The sequence below is a fragment of the Vanellus vanellus genome (genome assembly GCF_965231255.1).
Source record: "Vanellus vanellus genome assembly, chromosome: 5".
Taxonomy (NCBI): Eukaryota; Metazoa; Chordata; class Aves; order Charadriiformes; family Charadriidae; genus Vanellus; species Vanellus vanellus.
In genome coordinates this window covers 72,387,040-72,402,424 of record NC_138910.1, presented here as the reverse complement: position 1 = coordinate 72,402,424, position 15,385 = coordinate 72,387,040, and the positions used below count along the sequence as shown (strand labels likewise).

Here is a 15,385-nt window from a genome sequence, read left to right as displayed (position 1 = left end):
GAGAGAGACCTCTCTGTAAAAGATTGCAGGAAACTAAGGATTAAGCTATCTTTAAGGAGGTCACTCTCTTGTAGCAACGTAAAACTTGCAGAACTGAGTTTTCAGCCCAGGTTGGGGACAGCCACCTCTAAATGCCTGGTTGAGTCAGTGCTGAGCAGCACTGAAGTATGTGTGCACTTTTGTTTACAGTTAGGTGTGATTTTTAAAGTATCTAAAAGGTGAATCAACTTGAGCCCAAGGTGTACTCTTAATATACTTTTAACAACGATGCTTATTTAAGTGTTCTTCTTTTGACTTTTTTAAAACACTGACTTTTACATGTTTGTGCCAACTGTGAGCCATCGACACTGTGTGGCAGAGCAGAGGTAACAGAGCTAAAGCACTAATTTCTAGAAATTTGCTGAAATGGTTGGATTAATGGGGGGGGGGGTGTCTGGTGGGAGGGGAAGTGTAACTGTGGCTTTACTTTGTGTAAAATTATTTTAAATTCAGCCAAAATGGCACATATAGCTCTCTGTATCATGAAATTTTGGAAGGAAATTGGAAAAACCTAGCACTTTTAAAACTTTTGTGATTTTTTTTTTTTTTTTTTTTTTAATGAATGAATGTTTTCTATTTATTTAAGAAGTACATATTGCTCATAAAGGTCAAAGATTCCATTAAAAAAAATAATAATCTTTAGTTGTCTGATGTAGCCTTTATTTAAAACACTTGCCACTTCCCAGTCCCTGTTTAGAATGGCTAACAGGGAGTGTGAGGGTGGCACTTGCTACTGAACACTTCAAGAATTCCAGTATTGGGTGGTGGAATAAGCAAAAATAATTGATTTCTACTTTGTTCTGTATAAACATACAAATACTCTGTGCTGAAGCACTACAGTCCATTAATGAAAGAGCCCTTTTCCATTACCCTGCAATGATAATATTCCACAAACTGAGGAATTCAGTTATTTACTAAGGGTTCCATTTCTGTTACGACTTTGACTTTTGGTCATTTTTTTGGTGCAGTAGGTATTTTTGTGGTGGATAATGTTGTCAGTGCCACAGTAACCCCCTGGTGGTGGAAACCCCGGGTGCCCAGCGCTGGCTGCGACAGCTCTGCCCGCCTTTGGGCAGTATGGATAAGGACAGGGTGCAGCGAGCGCGGCTGTGCTGTGACAGTGCCTCTGTCCTGACCTCTTGGTCTTGGAAATGAGAGGCCAGCACTGGAAGCGTCAGTTCATTCCCATTCCCACCATCCCTGATGGGAGGACAGTGCAGAATGACGATCCAGCCATCTGTTTTCGCACTGGCCGTAGCGCATCAACATGCTTTAACGGGAGTTTGAACAAACTTTAATGACGGTGTTGTCTCAACAGCACTGTGGTGCTGACCTTGTCTTTCCTGCTCCGAGAGCGTTAAATTGGAGATTAAAACACCCCATGCTGAAGTCCCAGGCTCTTCCCGTTCAAATCCAAAGGGCTGCACTGTTAGTTCATGGTACGTTTGAGTGGGTGCTAATTGCTAATTAATTTATTACAGTGACACAAGAGCCTTTTCCAATAGCTACTGCCCTTGTGGCCCTTTGTGGATTAAGAAATAGGGGTGAAATAAGCCATTTGCTATTTCAGAGCCTGTACAGAGAGGGGACGGCAGCAGCTCCCTTCAAGCCGTGTCAGAATTTCTCTCCTCTCACACAGCCTCTTCCATCAACAACAATATTTGCTTCCTTTCAGGAAAGGTGCTGCTTTGCTGTGCTGAAAAATAAAACCTTTCTCGGGCCCTGAATCTCTTCTGGATCAGGCACAAGCTTATTATCTGGCAGCACGTTTTCTGCTGAATCAGTCAAAAAATAGTTAATGTTTTTGAACATTCCAGTGAGATGAATGAGGCAATTCATACCTCTGAGCTATTGTTGTAAGGTTTTGTTCTTTGTTTCCTATTGTAAAATGTCTGGAAACACAGGAAGATGACAGTTGTATTGGTTAATATTTTAAAGACTTTCTTCAAATGCTCGAGGGCTAGAAACAATTTGAAGACAAAAGCCAAACCACTTGCACACAGCCCGGGACAAGGGTGTGGTGTTATATTAAGTCACACAAATCATATAATCCTGGACAGCAACCCCTGAGAGAACGAAACATTAATTTGCTTGACCAAAACAACAACAAAAAACCCCGCTTCCCTAAAATGGCTTTTCCTTTCATCCTGTAGAGCTGAGTAATTTCAAGATGCCCAGCTTTTTTTCCCAAAGCATCTACTACTGCAGCTTGGAGTCAAAAATGCAGGGAGAGCCAGGTCCGGCTCTGTTAACCCTGAGCGACGGGGACCCAACTCAAGGGCTGGCTCCGTTGGGCAGTGACACGCGTGGAGGGGCAGCACGGTTTAAGGCTTTATTATTGGGGGTTTCTTCTTTGCTTCTGTTCTTTCCAGCTATCCTTTGTTATAATTAAAGGAAGATATAGTGCTCGCTCGAAAGGTCTCGGGCCTGCTCAGAGCATCACTGCCCTCTTCATTCTGTATAATTTTGGTGCTCCCGACCGTAGGGCTCTCTACCTCTTCGTGGAAAGGGGGTGAGCCTTCGCTTGCTCGGCCGGACCGGGCAGCCCACCCGTGGCAGAGCAGTGGGAATGGCTCGGCAGCGACTCTGGGTGCGCAGAAGATGCTCGGCTTCCTAATCTCCCCCACCCAGCCCCGGCTGTTCTATCTTTAACGCTTCCTGTTGGTTAGAGGAGCCGGCTTGAAAATGGTCGTGTTTCCTGGCGGGAGGCACGGCGGACTCTCCAGCGTGTCGTGACCGTCCCTGCCCCACCAACCCCACGCACGCTGCCGACATCGTGCGGGCTCCTGCCCACCGGGGACCCGACCCCAGCCGCCCCCGGGGGGACCGGAGTTGGGGGGGGGGATGGGACCGGGGAGGGTTCGTGGAAACCTCTCCCACGGCCGCGTCCAGAGCGGGAGGTTGAGGGGAAGGAGTGAAAGGAAGAATAACAGCTCCGGCATTTCCCCCTGCAGGAGGGCGTGCAGGTGGCGGGGAGGGAGGGAGGGGGGGCACACAATAGCGGTCCCCGCACCCCCGGCCCCGCCGCCCCCGCCACACGGCAGGTGCGGGGCCCGTTCCGCATCGCCCCGCCGACGGACGGGGCCGCGGCTTCTCCCCCGCACTCCGGGCTCCGCGCAGGGCCGGGGGCCGCATCCTCACCCCAACCCCGTAACAAGGACCGGGGGGGGTCCTGGGAGGGGTTCAGCCCCGCTCCCCTCCTCCCCGCCCCGCTCCGGTAGAGATTTCGTTGATTTTCGGCTGCCCGGGTAGATCGATCCCTCGAGCTACCGAAAAACCGCTCCCCGCCGCTGCCTCTACGACGGTTTTACCCGGGGGTGTGCGGGGGAACGGACCCAGGACCCCTCCAGCCCTCTCTGCCTCTCCCCCCGCTTCCTCTGCCGGGACCCTCCGGCCGTGCGGGGATGGGGTTCAGAGCCGTCCCGTCGCGTAGAGCACCCGACCCCCGCACCCGCCGGACTCCCCGTCCCGCAGCAGCCGCTCCGTTTGCACGGCGGCTTTGGCGAAGGCCGTGGGTGTCCCCCGTCTGTCCCCCCCGGGCCCGGAGTCCGCCGCCGCCGGTCTGAGCCACAGCCCCCGAAGGGGCGCGCAGTGGGTCCCGGCCCCCCGAGCCCCGCTGGTTGCCCCGCACTGCTCTGGGGCGGCCAAGGGCCCTTTGTCCCCTTCCCCAGGCTCCTCTGCTCCAGGCTCGGCCCTGGCCCCGGGCTCTCCCCTCCTTCCCATCCCAAATTTCCCAAGGGCAAGGGATACCCTCTTCGCTGCCCGCCCCGCAGCATTCCCCCGACCAGCCAGGGATGCTCAGCCTCCCCCCGCCCCAGCACGGGAGATGCGACAGGGAACTCGCCCCAGTTTAGCCCTTCAGCGAAAATACACAGCGGGGGGGGGGGGGGGGGGGGGGGGAGGCTGGGGATGGGGCCACTTCTCTCCAAAACATCTGCTCTTGGTGCGCTTTATTTACCTCCTCTTGTCCCAAAGCAGCCCACACCCCTTCCCTCTCTCTGAACATCTCCAACAATATATTTTGTCTCATTAAATTTAATTAAGAACGGAGTAGGTGTTCCATATTTAATAAAAATAATAATAATAATAAAGCAGGGGCATAATAACCTCCAAGAGGACTAAAATAAAGAATTGCTATTCAGATGCGGGCAGGCACAGTGCAATTTTTTATTACTCTTTTTTTTTTTTTTTTTCCCTCTCAGTGTCTTTTTAAGAGCATCTAAGCACACACACATAAAAAGCTAGAAGGCATGCATTCCGGAGTTATTCCTATGCATATCCCTGCAATAATTTTCCGCTTTCCTTCGATAAAATTGCCAAATAATAATGAATCATTTCATAAATAATGGGTTTAGAAGCTTATCAGGGCAGGCGGGCCACTGCTGGGGTTTTATCTCTCTCGGCCACATTGCAGTAGTGTTCCGCTCTCCATACTAAATAGGAAACTGGACGTGATGTGGAATTAGAGCCTCCCCAGCTGAAGCCACCCAACACTTACTACAAATATAGCCGCGATGCGTAGGCCACAAAATGGCTCCACTCACTTTTCCCAATGAAAAGCAAATGGTGAGTAGAGAGGAATCCGGCCCTGCAGCGGGTGGGTGCGGGTTTTAGGGAGGGATTCGTGGGGGGGAGGAGGAGAGGAGCGAGGGGTGCTTGGGGGGCTTCTGCCCCCTGTTAATGACAAGCGAGGGGGTAAAAAAAACCTAACCAAGTCTTTTCCGCGGTTGGGTTTAAATCTTTTTTTTTTCTTCTTCTTCTTCTTTGATGCGGGGTGGGTGGGGAAGAGAACACGCTCTCCCCTTTGAAAATGTGGGGTGCGCTGCCCCCCACCCCGGGACCCCCGTGGTGGAACATCGGGGAGCCGGGGGGGTACCCGGCGGCGGGGGGGAGCGCCCGCCGGGCCCGGCTTCCCCAGCCTCTCCCGGGGGGGGGGGGGACCGGGACCCGGCCCGGCCGACGGCCAGGGCCTGTTCGCTTGTTCCGGGGGGGGGTGCTCCCCCCATATACCGCTCCCGCCCCTCTGCTTTGGGGTAATTTCCCTACAAAGGACCGGCGGGGAGAGGTGCGTTTCTGGGCTGGAAATTTCCTGCCGATCCGCGGCTGGAAAACAAAAGGATTTTACGGAGCAGAAATCAGCGGGCAGGGAATTAATTCCTTCTCCCCCCCCCCCCCCCCCCCCCCCGTTTATTTTTTCTAAACGAAATCACCCCCAAAAGGAGGCAAAATGCTGCGGGTATTTTTGCGGTTTCGTGTATTTCGTTTTTAACGAATGCGGGAGGACACGCCATCGGGATTATTTCGTTTTTTTACGAAGGGAAAAACCTTATTTTTCGTGATTTCTTTAGCGGCGGGGGGAGGGTGGGGGGGGAGAACCGTCCTCCCCTTCCTGTTGATCGGCGGCGGGGAGCGGGCTCACCCGCCGGTGGCACGGCCCCGGCCGGCGCGGCACCTCGGGCGGCAGCGCTGCCGGTAACCGGCTCCTTTAGGAATTAAATTCATCCCTTTAGGAATGAAATTTTCCAACCGGGGCGTGGAGGGGGAAACGCCGCCGCCGCTACTATTCGTGAGACCATCGGGAGAAAAACAACTCCGTCTCCGGCCCCGTCTGGGATTTCCTCCCGGGGAGACCGGGCTTGCAACATGTCCAAAATACCGCCCAATGCTCCCCAAATATAGGGCTATTTTTTTCTTTTCTTTTTTTTTTTCTCCTTTTTTTATCTATTTACGTTTTCCACGCCAGGCCGTGGCCCCGTGTGCGTGCGCGGCGGGGACGGGACCGGGGGGGGGCACACACGACAGCCGGGGGTGACCGGCTGTCCCCTATAACAGGAGCTGCCCAGGGGTGCCGTCCCCTCCTTCCCTCTCCCCTGCACCCCTCTCTCCACCGATCTCCTGCGATCCGGGCCCATGAGATCCACCCTCTCCTCTTTTTCTCCCCCCCCCGCCCCCCCTTCTCTTCCTCCCAGGATTTAGCAGTTTTATCCCGATGCGGGTGTCCTTCCTCTCTGTAAAGTCGTAAGTACCTTGAGGTGGGAGGAGTAAATTCAGCCTGACACTGAGAGCGCTTTTGTTGAAACAGGAGAGACTTGCGGTGTCCCTACTTAAATATGACACATGTGAGTAATCTCTTCCTATACAATATCGGAATAGGCAATTAGATTTTTCTTTCTACAGGGCTGGAGGGAAGGCAGAGAATTTGTGCTTTAGGTCGGGTGGTTTGTTGGGTGGTTGGTTTTGCTTTTTTTTTTTTCCCCCCAAGAGAGATGGTGAGATATGGCCGAAAAAAAAATTTAAATGGGTTTTCTCTCGCAATTCAGCCCAACAGAAACGAGTAAAAAATAAAATACCCACGGTAAAGGAGCGAGATGATGGGGAGGAGAACGGTGTGTGGCAGCTCTTTGCTCTGCGAAGCCCCTTATTTATAGAGGGGGTGAAAAAAAATAAAACCCAAAACCAAACGAACGAGGGGGGGAGTGGGAGAAACAGCATGGCAATAATAGCGGTATCGCTGCCTGTCCTCGGCACGAGGTGCCATGTCGCGACAGTATTCGTTCTGTGGGAGAAGGGAAGGGGGGGGCGACAATGTGCGGCCGCGGATGGAGAGCTGCCGGGCCCCTTCCTCCTTCCTGCGGTAGCGAATGCGCGGGGGGATTGACGCCGTTACGGGCTGCTTTAACCCCCTCTTTCCCCAAAAAGTGGCTTCAGGTATATTTCGCTGTTTTAAAAATAATAATTAAAAAAAAAAAAAAATAAAGATGGGAGGAGAGGCGGTCGCCCGTGGGGCTGAGGCCGCTGACGGCAGGCCGGGCCGCGATGGGGCGGGCTCCGCGGGGCGGCAAACACCGCCGGGGCCCCCAAAACGGGGAGAAATTCCCCCAAATGGGGGGGGTGGGGGTGGTAGGGCGGAGTGCTGAGGCTTCTCCCGACCGGAATTTAACGCACAGCCGCCGCGGCGCGCCCGGTGCTGCCCGAGCGCCTCTGGCTGCATCAGCCGCCCTGATGGGGTCGGACCTCCGCCTCTCGCCGCGTAAATCACCGCGGGGCTCCGGGCGCGGCTGCGGAGCCGGAGGGGGTGCGGGGGGGGGGGTTTCGGCCCGGCCGCCCTCTGCGCGGCGCGTCGTGCGGAACCGGGGCGCTGCGCGACGTCGGAGCGCCGCAGCCTTCCGCGGGGCTCCGTGACGTCACGTCGGGGGGCCGGGGCGCTCCGTGACGTCACAGCGCCGCACGGTTCGGCGGGGTGGCCCCGCGGACCCCTTGTCCCTCTGGCAGAGGTGCCGGGGCCCGTCCCACCGGCAAATTTTAATTGATTTGGGGTGATTAGTGCCTTCCCTGTCGTCGTTCCCCCCCCCTTTCTCGCCGGCGAAGCCCAAGTCCCGAAGTGTTCCCCCCCGTCGGGGCGGTGCCCGGGGCGGTGTACTCCCCCCTCCCCCCCCCCGCCAAACCAGGGCCGCCCCTCACCGCTGTTTCTCTCCGCAGGACGATGGACAGGCCTCCCGCCCCGCCGCCCCCCAGTGACCCCCGCGATGCCCGCCCCCCCCGGCGGCACGACTCGGAAACGGAGACCACGAGCGAGCCGGAGAGCAGCCGCGGGGGCATGGAGGCGCCGTCCGACCCCCAGCTGCTGCTCAACGGGGCGTCCAAGGAGGCGGGCCGGCCCTCCCCCGGGCCCCCCGCCGCCCCCGTGCCCGTCATCGAGCTGGTGCGGCGGGGGGGTTCCCTGGACATAAAAAGCCGGGAGGCGGCGGGGGAGGCGATGCAGAGAGCACCGGGCGCCGAGCCGTGCCGCGCCGCCGAGGCCGCCTGCGAGGCCCGCATGGTGCAGCTGAGCCCCCCCGCCCTCCCGTTGCAGCCCCCCGGCAGGGCCATGCTCTACAACCTGGGCCAGCCGCTGGCCACCATCAACAGGTTGGTGTGTCCCCCACCCCATCATCCCCGGTCGGGATCCCCGAGGGGACCCCCGCTCGGCTGCGGGGCTCGGTGCCGGGGAGGGAGGGAGGGAGGGAGGGAGAGAAGGGAGAGTGGCATCATCATCATCAGCCCTTCCTCTGCACGGGGCTCGGGGCTTAGTCATCGCGGGTTTTGCATGCAACTTTGCAAAGGAAGAAAGGGGGAGGAAAAAAAAAAAAACCAAAAAAACCCGAAACGAAAAACTGTCGTTCCTAGAAAAAGAAAAAAAAAAAAAGGAAAAAAAATGTTAACGGTAGAAATGCCCCGGGCAGAGCAAAGGGTCCGTCAGTAAACGCGGCACTGGGATAGAGCTGGGTTAGACCCGCGGAGCTCCCCGGGCTCGCTCTGTCCTCCGATGTCCCCTTCTATCCCCGCAAGGGACAGAAAACGCTGTGGCAGAGCGCGGCCCGCAAGTGCGGGGACGGAACCCCCCGCTGCCCTCTCCGGGGGGATGCTGCGGTGCGGACCGGACCCGGCCCGGCTCGGGGGCAGAAAACCGCGGGGAAGGGGAGTGGGCTTTGCTCGGGAGCCGCCACCGCGGCTGCCCCACGCCGCCCGCATCCCCCCTGGTCCCTCCGTGCGTGTCCCCCGGGCGGCCGCGTGTCGTGTCGTGCTGTGCTTCGTGAGCCGTGAGTTCCCTCCGAGGTCACGGAGCTGCTCGCCTTCTTACCGGCGCCGGGAGGTCCCCAATCCCCCCATCCCCCGCGGGGGCCGTGTCGTGCCGGGAGGATTCCGGTGTGTCCTCACGGCCACTCTGCCGTTTCGTTTGCAGCGGGTTTTTCGGCGAACCGGACTCCTTCTCCATGTACGGCAGCAACCGGGTGAAGAGGAGACCCTCTCCCTACGAGATGGAGATCACCGACGGTGAGAGCGTTTCGCCCCCTGCGCTGGCTCTCTTTTTTTTTTTTTTTGGGAGGGGGGGTGTCCCCATCTGCTGAAAGGGGCAAGTTGCTGCACGGTGCCACCCGCAGGGATTAAAGCCCTAAATCGTAAAGGGCAAATTAGGACGCCTGCGGTGGCGGGGTACCTCCCCCCGGTGAGGGTCTCTGTCCCGACTAATGACCGGCAGACTGCTCGGTGGATTCGCTTTCACGCAGCAAAGCGGTTCAGCGTATGGTTAATTACATCCCTGTTTCTTGCAAATTGCTTAGAGATTAAATCCGAAGGAAGGCGCTAAATTGAAGTCCTTGTTGAAGTGCGGAGGGCTGGGTCAGGGCCACCGCAGTGACACGCTGTGTTTGCAAACCCTTTCGAGTCAGGGGACAGGCTTGGAGGCAGAGACCGCAGCCTCGGGCGGAGAGAGGAGAGATCCCACCCGCCTTCAAACCGCCTAGAAGAGAAGAGCTATATACTAAGGTCCGCAGGGTCGCAATGGCATCGTGGCCGGTCCCTTTGCCACCTTCTCCGCACCTTGATTCGGTAGATATCCGCACCCAAAGTCTGCCGTGGAGAAATACCCCGCGCCGGTTCTTGCGGCGGCGCCTGGGAGCAGGCGGGGAGGGTGACAGTCCGGCGTCCGAGAGGAGATGCCAGGCGCGGAGATGCCTGCGGGACCGGCAGGATGGTATCGAGGGAAAGCAGGCAGGGAGGGAGGGAGGGAGAAGGCAGGGCGGGATCCCGCTGCCCGCTCCCCGGCAGCCGGCGTGGGCTGCGGGAGGCGGCGCTGCCCACGCAAAAGGGTGTCTGCGAGGACGATGTGGCTGCCGCCTTTATCTGCAGTTAACAGCCCGTACAGACGAGATCCGTTGAAATGCGTTTTCTCTTTAGCAATTGTAAACGCCGTATTTCAATCGCCAGACAATTAATTTTCCTTCTTTCATAGCTCGCTTCCCTTCCCTTCCACCCGGCTGAGCTAAAATCTGATCAAATCGTAATCCGCATCGCTCTAAAATAATACGGTACGAAATGAGGGGCTCGGGGCATTATCTGCGTTTATCAGCCCTTCTCTCCCCTCCGTCTTCAGGGTCCCTTCAGACCGCAGCCCCGTGGGACAGGGGTCGCCTCAGCCCCCGGCACCAGAAGGTCTTTTTGTCCGGGTTTCAGCTGGGAGGCTTAGCGGCTGTGGTTGAAAGTCCATCAAATCACGGCGTCTGACTAAATCTTTTGACTTGCTGTTAAATTAGGTATTAAGGATTACAGAGCTATTTGGTTGTACTACGTTTTTGGATATGTGCTTTAATGCAGGTGTATACGTTGGGTCCAATCCTGAAGGTTCTGGCTCAGGTGAATTTCCACAATTAGGCTCAAAATTTTTTTTTTTTTTTTGGGGGGGGGGGGATAGGTACCAGAGGATGCTGTCTAAACAGGAGCAATTCATAGGGGCGAGCATCCCATGCTGAGGCATCTGGGCTGTCTGCTGCGCTTTGCTCGTCGCTCTGAGCATCACTCCTGTGGGTCCTCAGCCCTCGGGAGGTGCAGAAAGGCAGGAGGGTCGCGCTGAGCACTTGGTGTTTGGTTTCTTTCACAAGGAAGCGAGTGGTGTTTTTTTGCAACTATTTCTTTGTCCATTTTTGGGAAACTATGGTGCACTGAATATCTTCTTAAAAAATAGATATAAATGGAGATAAAAATGTAAAAAAAGCATCTGCAATGATATTCTGTAACTTTGGAAGCTCGTCGTTTTGCTAGTTTTCCTCAGACCTCTAATTAGAATTTAAAAAAAAAAAAGCATCAGTCAATCAATTGGAACAAAATCCAGGCAAAAATTCTCAGCCGACTGCTTGAATTAGTTATGAGGCAAGTTTCTTTATGAGAAATAAATTTCTTCTGTCATAACACAGCTATGGGGCATTTTAAATTTCTCCATCGCTTGACATGTTTTGGCCAAAACCTGATCTCTTTCTAAAAGATATGTTTAATTCGGTTGATGCAGGAATCAGAAATCTGACTGGTGTCAGACTTTGTGTTATATAGTGGAGCTTGATTTGGGTGCCCCCGGGTGAAGATGAACAGGTCTTGTTTCTGGTTTCAAGATTTTAGGAATAGATGCCTCTTAGTTGGCAACTTTCAGTGAATAGAGATGTGTGTTTGAAGCCTGTGAAGGATGGAATTCTCTTGAGATTTTTAGAAAATAAATAGCATCTCAGTGTTTTGTTTATTGCTTTTGTTTTGGTTTGGTTTGTTTTTTTTTTTTTTCCCTCCTACCCTTAAGGGAGTAAAAAGATTTTAAGCTCCATCTCCTCCTAGTTTCAAGGCTGGTGGCTTTGTTTGCTCTGGAAAGAGCATTTAAACGTTGAAACCGTTGTATTGTTGTAGCAGGTTGCAGCACATTCTGCCACTGCCTTATTAGCAGTGCTGGGCAGCCCAGTGTTGTTGAGGTCCTGTTAGTCCCCACCACCCCATGGCACAGTGGGCTGTGCATATCAGGGACAAGAAACCTTCCCTTTCCATGAGCTCTTGCACATTAATTCATAGGGAAGGGAATTTACTTGCTGTCTGGGATTGGAAAATTTGCTTTATTAAAGCATCAGAAGGGGATCTTAGAGGTTGGAGATGAGTTTCTCATTCCGACATCCCCCAGCTTATCCCAGGGGCTTTTTGTGATTTTGGGGGACTTCCCGCTCCTGAGCGTGCCACGAGGAGTTGTATGGATGCTCGCACGTTGGAGAAGCTGGTAGCTTTAATCCGGCTTGGGAGTGTGTCCCCACGCAAACTCTGTGGTGGGGGCTATTGCGTGTGACGTGCTGGACCGAAGGGGCTCAGTTTCCCCTGAAGGGAGGAAAGTGTGATGGTGTTTAATCAGCTGGAACGTGGGATTCCTCTCCTTGTGTTGTGCAAGGTGGGATCTGTCAAGGTGCAGCCTGACTAGGATGCCTCCAGAATCACAGCTGCTCTGCCACAGTCAAAGCAGCCTAGAGTTTTGCTATATAAGAATAATGATGTTTAGATGCCCCCTCAGGATGCTGGTTTCACTGGGTGATGGCAGAGCTATGGCTTAAACTGCTCAACACAGCCAGGGATTTGCTCCCACCAGGAGGGAGTAGTTAGGAAAGTGTCTCAGAGTGAGGCTACAGGGGACAGATAGTGCGGACGGGAATATCCACAGCCTGTCCTTTGGCATACAGCTCACGGATGTGTTGCCTGCAAGTCTTTGCTTCATACTTTGTGATGATTTTCACTGTATGTGATGCTTCCCATCCTATGGGGGTTTCGGCCATGGACATTGTCCCAGAGTTTCACAAGATTGCTGTGTCCTTCCACTGTTGGTGTCTCCTGGAGGTGAGGATGGAAAGGATGTGATAATAAAAGCATCTTGTGGTAGTGTCTTCTAACATGAACTGGTTTCCGTGGACCCAAGGACATGCAGTCCTGATTTATAGTGTTGCTACTCCTGTAGCACAGTACTCGTGGGTAGACAAGCTTTTGGGTCTCTCCTCGTGCCAAGATAATGTCTCACTTGTGCCAGCAGGAGTTACCCCGATGATCTGAAAGGAGAACTGGTGCGTTTTGTGCCTCCATCCTATGTAACATGCCCCATCAGGAATAGGGCTGTAAAATTACAGGGATCTAACTGGAGTTTATATGTAACTGAGCCAAACGGACACCTCTAGCAATTTAGAGTCCCTTCTCCCGTTACTGTCAGATGGGGAGTTTTTGCCATGATGCGCAGAGAGAGCAGGCAGTCCTTGGGTCAGCTGGGAAACTGCTTCATCCTCCACCCGTGGTCATCCTTCCAGCAAGGACACTGCTTTCACTCTGTGGGTCGCATTGCTACCTGTCCTCACTGCCACGGGGTGAATCCCGCCACCTCATTTCATACAAACCACCCAGAGGGCTGGTGGCGATCCTATGGTTTTTGCCAAGTCTGGATCCCGCCTGCATCAGGGAAGATCTCTGGATCTTAGAGTTGTCAAAGCCCCTGCTCAAGCTCATTTCCTCCTGTCCCAATGGTATGTCCTTATGACACTTTTGGGATAGAAAATAAAACCATCTTGCAACCTAACCTTTTAGGACCTAATAGGACCTTTGTTGCTGAGACACCCTATTTTTAGGGTATTTTTATAGCAGCCTTCTGCACACGTGTCACGGCCTAAGCCTTCCTCCTTGGAGAGGTAAATCTGGGCATTTTGGGAGACACCTGAAAAGACACAATTCCATTTTTCCCTTCCACTGGATTGAACAGAAATTACGGCTACCTCAGTTCATCAAGTTAGCTTCCGGTTAGCTGGGAACTCCTGTTTCGCTGCCTTGCTGATCTCACTAAAATAAATCGGTTAATTTGGGAAACGCTGACCTACCCAGCAAAGTAATAAATGACCTGTTACGCCCAGCTCCTAATTCTGCATGGTTGCAATTGCAGGTCCTCACACCAAAGTGGTTCGTCGCATTTTTACCAATAGCCGGGAGAGGTGGAGGCAGCAGAACGTCAACGGCGCCTTTGCAGAGCTTCGCAAGCTCATCCCCACCCACCCTCCTGACAAAAAACTGAGCAAGAACGAGATTTTGCGCCTGGCGATGAAATACATCAACTTCCTGGCCAAGCTGCTCAACGACCAGGAGGAAGAAGGAAACCAAAGGGGCAAAGTGAACAAAGACTCTGGGATAGTCCAGGAAGACCTCCTGCAGGACATGTTGTCTCCTAACTCTAGCTGTGGAAGTTCTTTAGACGGAGCGGCGAGCCCGGACAGCTTCACGGAAGAGCACGAAACACTAGATTCGAAGCACACGCGGAGCCTCCACCATGCCATTCTCCCCGTAGAAGGCAACGCGCAGCGGTGATGACCTTCCGCATCGCTCCCGAAGCGCCGAGGGGGAGGCGAAACCCAAGCGTACGGATGCTGGAATTTGTGCCCGTGGGATTTGTGACTCTGTCTTTCCATGGGGGCTCGGGCTCCCCGTTCTCCCCAGCCTGGGATGGAGCGGCCGGCGCGTTGGCTGAGGACATGACCAAACCAGATGGACGTTCGGCATTTAGGTACGTGATCGTACAAAGAAGAAAAGCCTTGAAGTCATCTTCATTGTACATACTGCTCATGATGTGACTCTGCGGAGAGGCGGGAGATGCGGCCAGCACCTCTCCAGCATTTAGAGGGTTTTCAGACCGTTCTGACGACTGTTGCTTTTTAAACAGTCGCCTGGTTGAGACATGAAGCTCCTCTTTCACTGCTGGTGGAGGCCACTGACGCTTTCCAGCTCCACGTGGCACTGGAGACTGCTGAAACCTGCCAGCGCTGCAGCATTTCTCCAGCCTGTGGCATATACAAGTGGTCCGAGCAGGAGCTGGGGCCACATGTTCCTGTTGTCTGAGAGCTATTGACTGTATCTTTTTAAAGAGGTGAAAAAATACCCTCAGCAAAAGAACTATTAAAAGGATTAAGACTTTTTTCTTTTTCTCTTTTTTTTTTCTTTCCCTTTTTTTTTTTTCCCCCCCTTTCTTCCTTTCCCTTCTGCCTAACTTTGGCTCGTTTGGGGTTGTTGTATTTATGACGTGGGATTGCTTCTGTTTAACGCTGTCATGCAGTATCCACTGAACAAAAAGGTACATAGGTGTTTTCTGTCACCCTCCCAGTCCCTGTTTTAACGCTCAGCAGGTGAGCTCCGAGCCTGTTGTGTTCTCCTAGAGTTTTCCCAGTGATTTCTGTAGGGCCAGAGCTTCTCTCAAGGAAGATGAAGTTCAGAATTGGTAAGGGGGGGGAGGGGGGGGGGGCAGAAATTTGCTAGTGAAACATCCCCTTGGACTGGGGGATTTTAAAATTCAAAAAGCAACAAAAAGGCAAAAGGAGTCGATGATGCGTCAACAGTGTGCGTGTACATAGGGTATAAAAGGGTTTTCACGGTATGCTTTGAATTTTTTGGTTTTATTGTGTGAAAATGGTGGTGGTTCGGCTGTGCCAGTGCCTGCAGGCTGGACTCCAGGTGCCGGATTCAATCTGGCGTTAGGAGGGTCCTCGCCTGCCCGAGGCTGGTAGGAGCCCACGGGCTCTCCAGATCTTGGGGGGAAGCACTAAAAGCAGTGGTGGGATAAGCCTCCATTCCTCAGCGCCTGAATTGCTGCAAAATTTCTGGCTGTGACTGAGCTGATCCTCTGACCCCTGCTTCCTCCTGGGAGGGTGTTTGGGAAAGGGGGATCGGGGAGCAGGAGGCGGCTGCTGTGGGGGTTGGGAGCTGAGGACCACATCATGCCATCACCGCTGCATCAGGTCCATCTCTCATCCACCACCTGACGCGTGACAGAGTGATTGTCCCAAGCCCATCCTTTCCCTCTGCAGAGATGTCAAGGCACAGAAATCTCCCCCATGCTACAGTAAAAAAAAAAACCCCAAACACCCACAACCATCCTTTGGAAGGGAAAAAGTCCTTCGAGCGGGGACACCTTCCACCACACTCATTCCTTTTCAAGGGTGCTGAGGTACAAGGACACACAGAGGATTTGGGCGGGTGTCTGCAAGCTCCTCCA

At 53.9% G+C, this 15,385-nt stretch overlaps 1 protein-coding gene across 2 annotated transcripts; it reads left to right on the top strand.

Moving 5' to 3' along the window:
• The first annotated feature begins 4,515 nt into the window (after positions 1-4,515).
• TAL1 (TAL bHLH transcription factor 1, erythroid differentiation factor) lies at positions 4,516-14,310 on the top strand. Of its 2 annotated transcripts, XM_082483544.1 has the most exons (5): positions 4,521-4,605; positions 6,009-6,158; positions 7,519-7,947; positions 8,762-8,853; positions 13,289-14,310. In XM_082483544.1, coding segments are annotated over exons 2-5 (942 nt in total). In that variant the 5' UTR covers positions 4,521-4,605; positions 6,009-6,156; the 3' UTR covers positions 13,708-14,310. The 2 variants fall into 2 exon arrangements, with proteins under 2 accessions (XP_082339669.1, XP_082339670.1); XM_082483543.1 differs by lacking the exon at positions 6,009-6,158 and having other exon boundaries at positions 4,516-4,605.
• The last annotated feature ends 1,075 nt before the right edge of the window (positions 14,311-15,385 follow it).

Bases quoted from the DNA above. Each gene is read 5' to 3' on its own strand.
- TAL1 (XM_082483543.1), top strand. The intron at 7,948-8,761 runs GTTGGTGTGTCC...TTTCGTTTGCAG, and splicing joins CCGCTGGCCACCATCAACAG to CGGGTTTTTCGGCGAACCGG. The intron at 8,854-13,288 runs GTGAGAGCGTTT...TTGCAATTGCAG, and splicing joins CGAGATGGAGATCACCGACG to GTCCTCACACCAAAGTGGTT.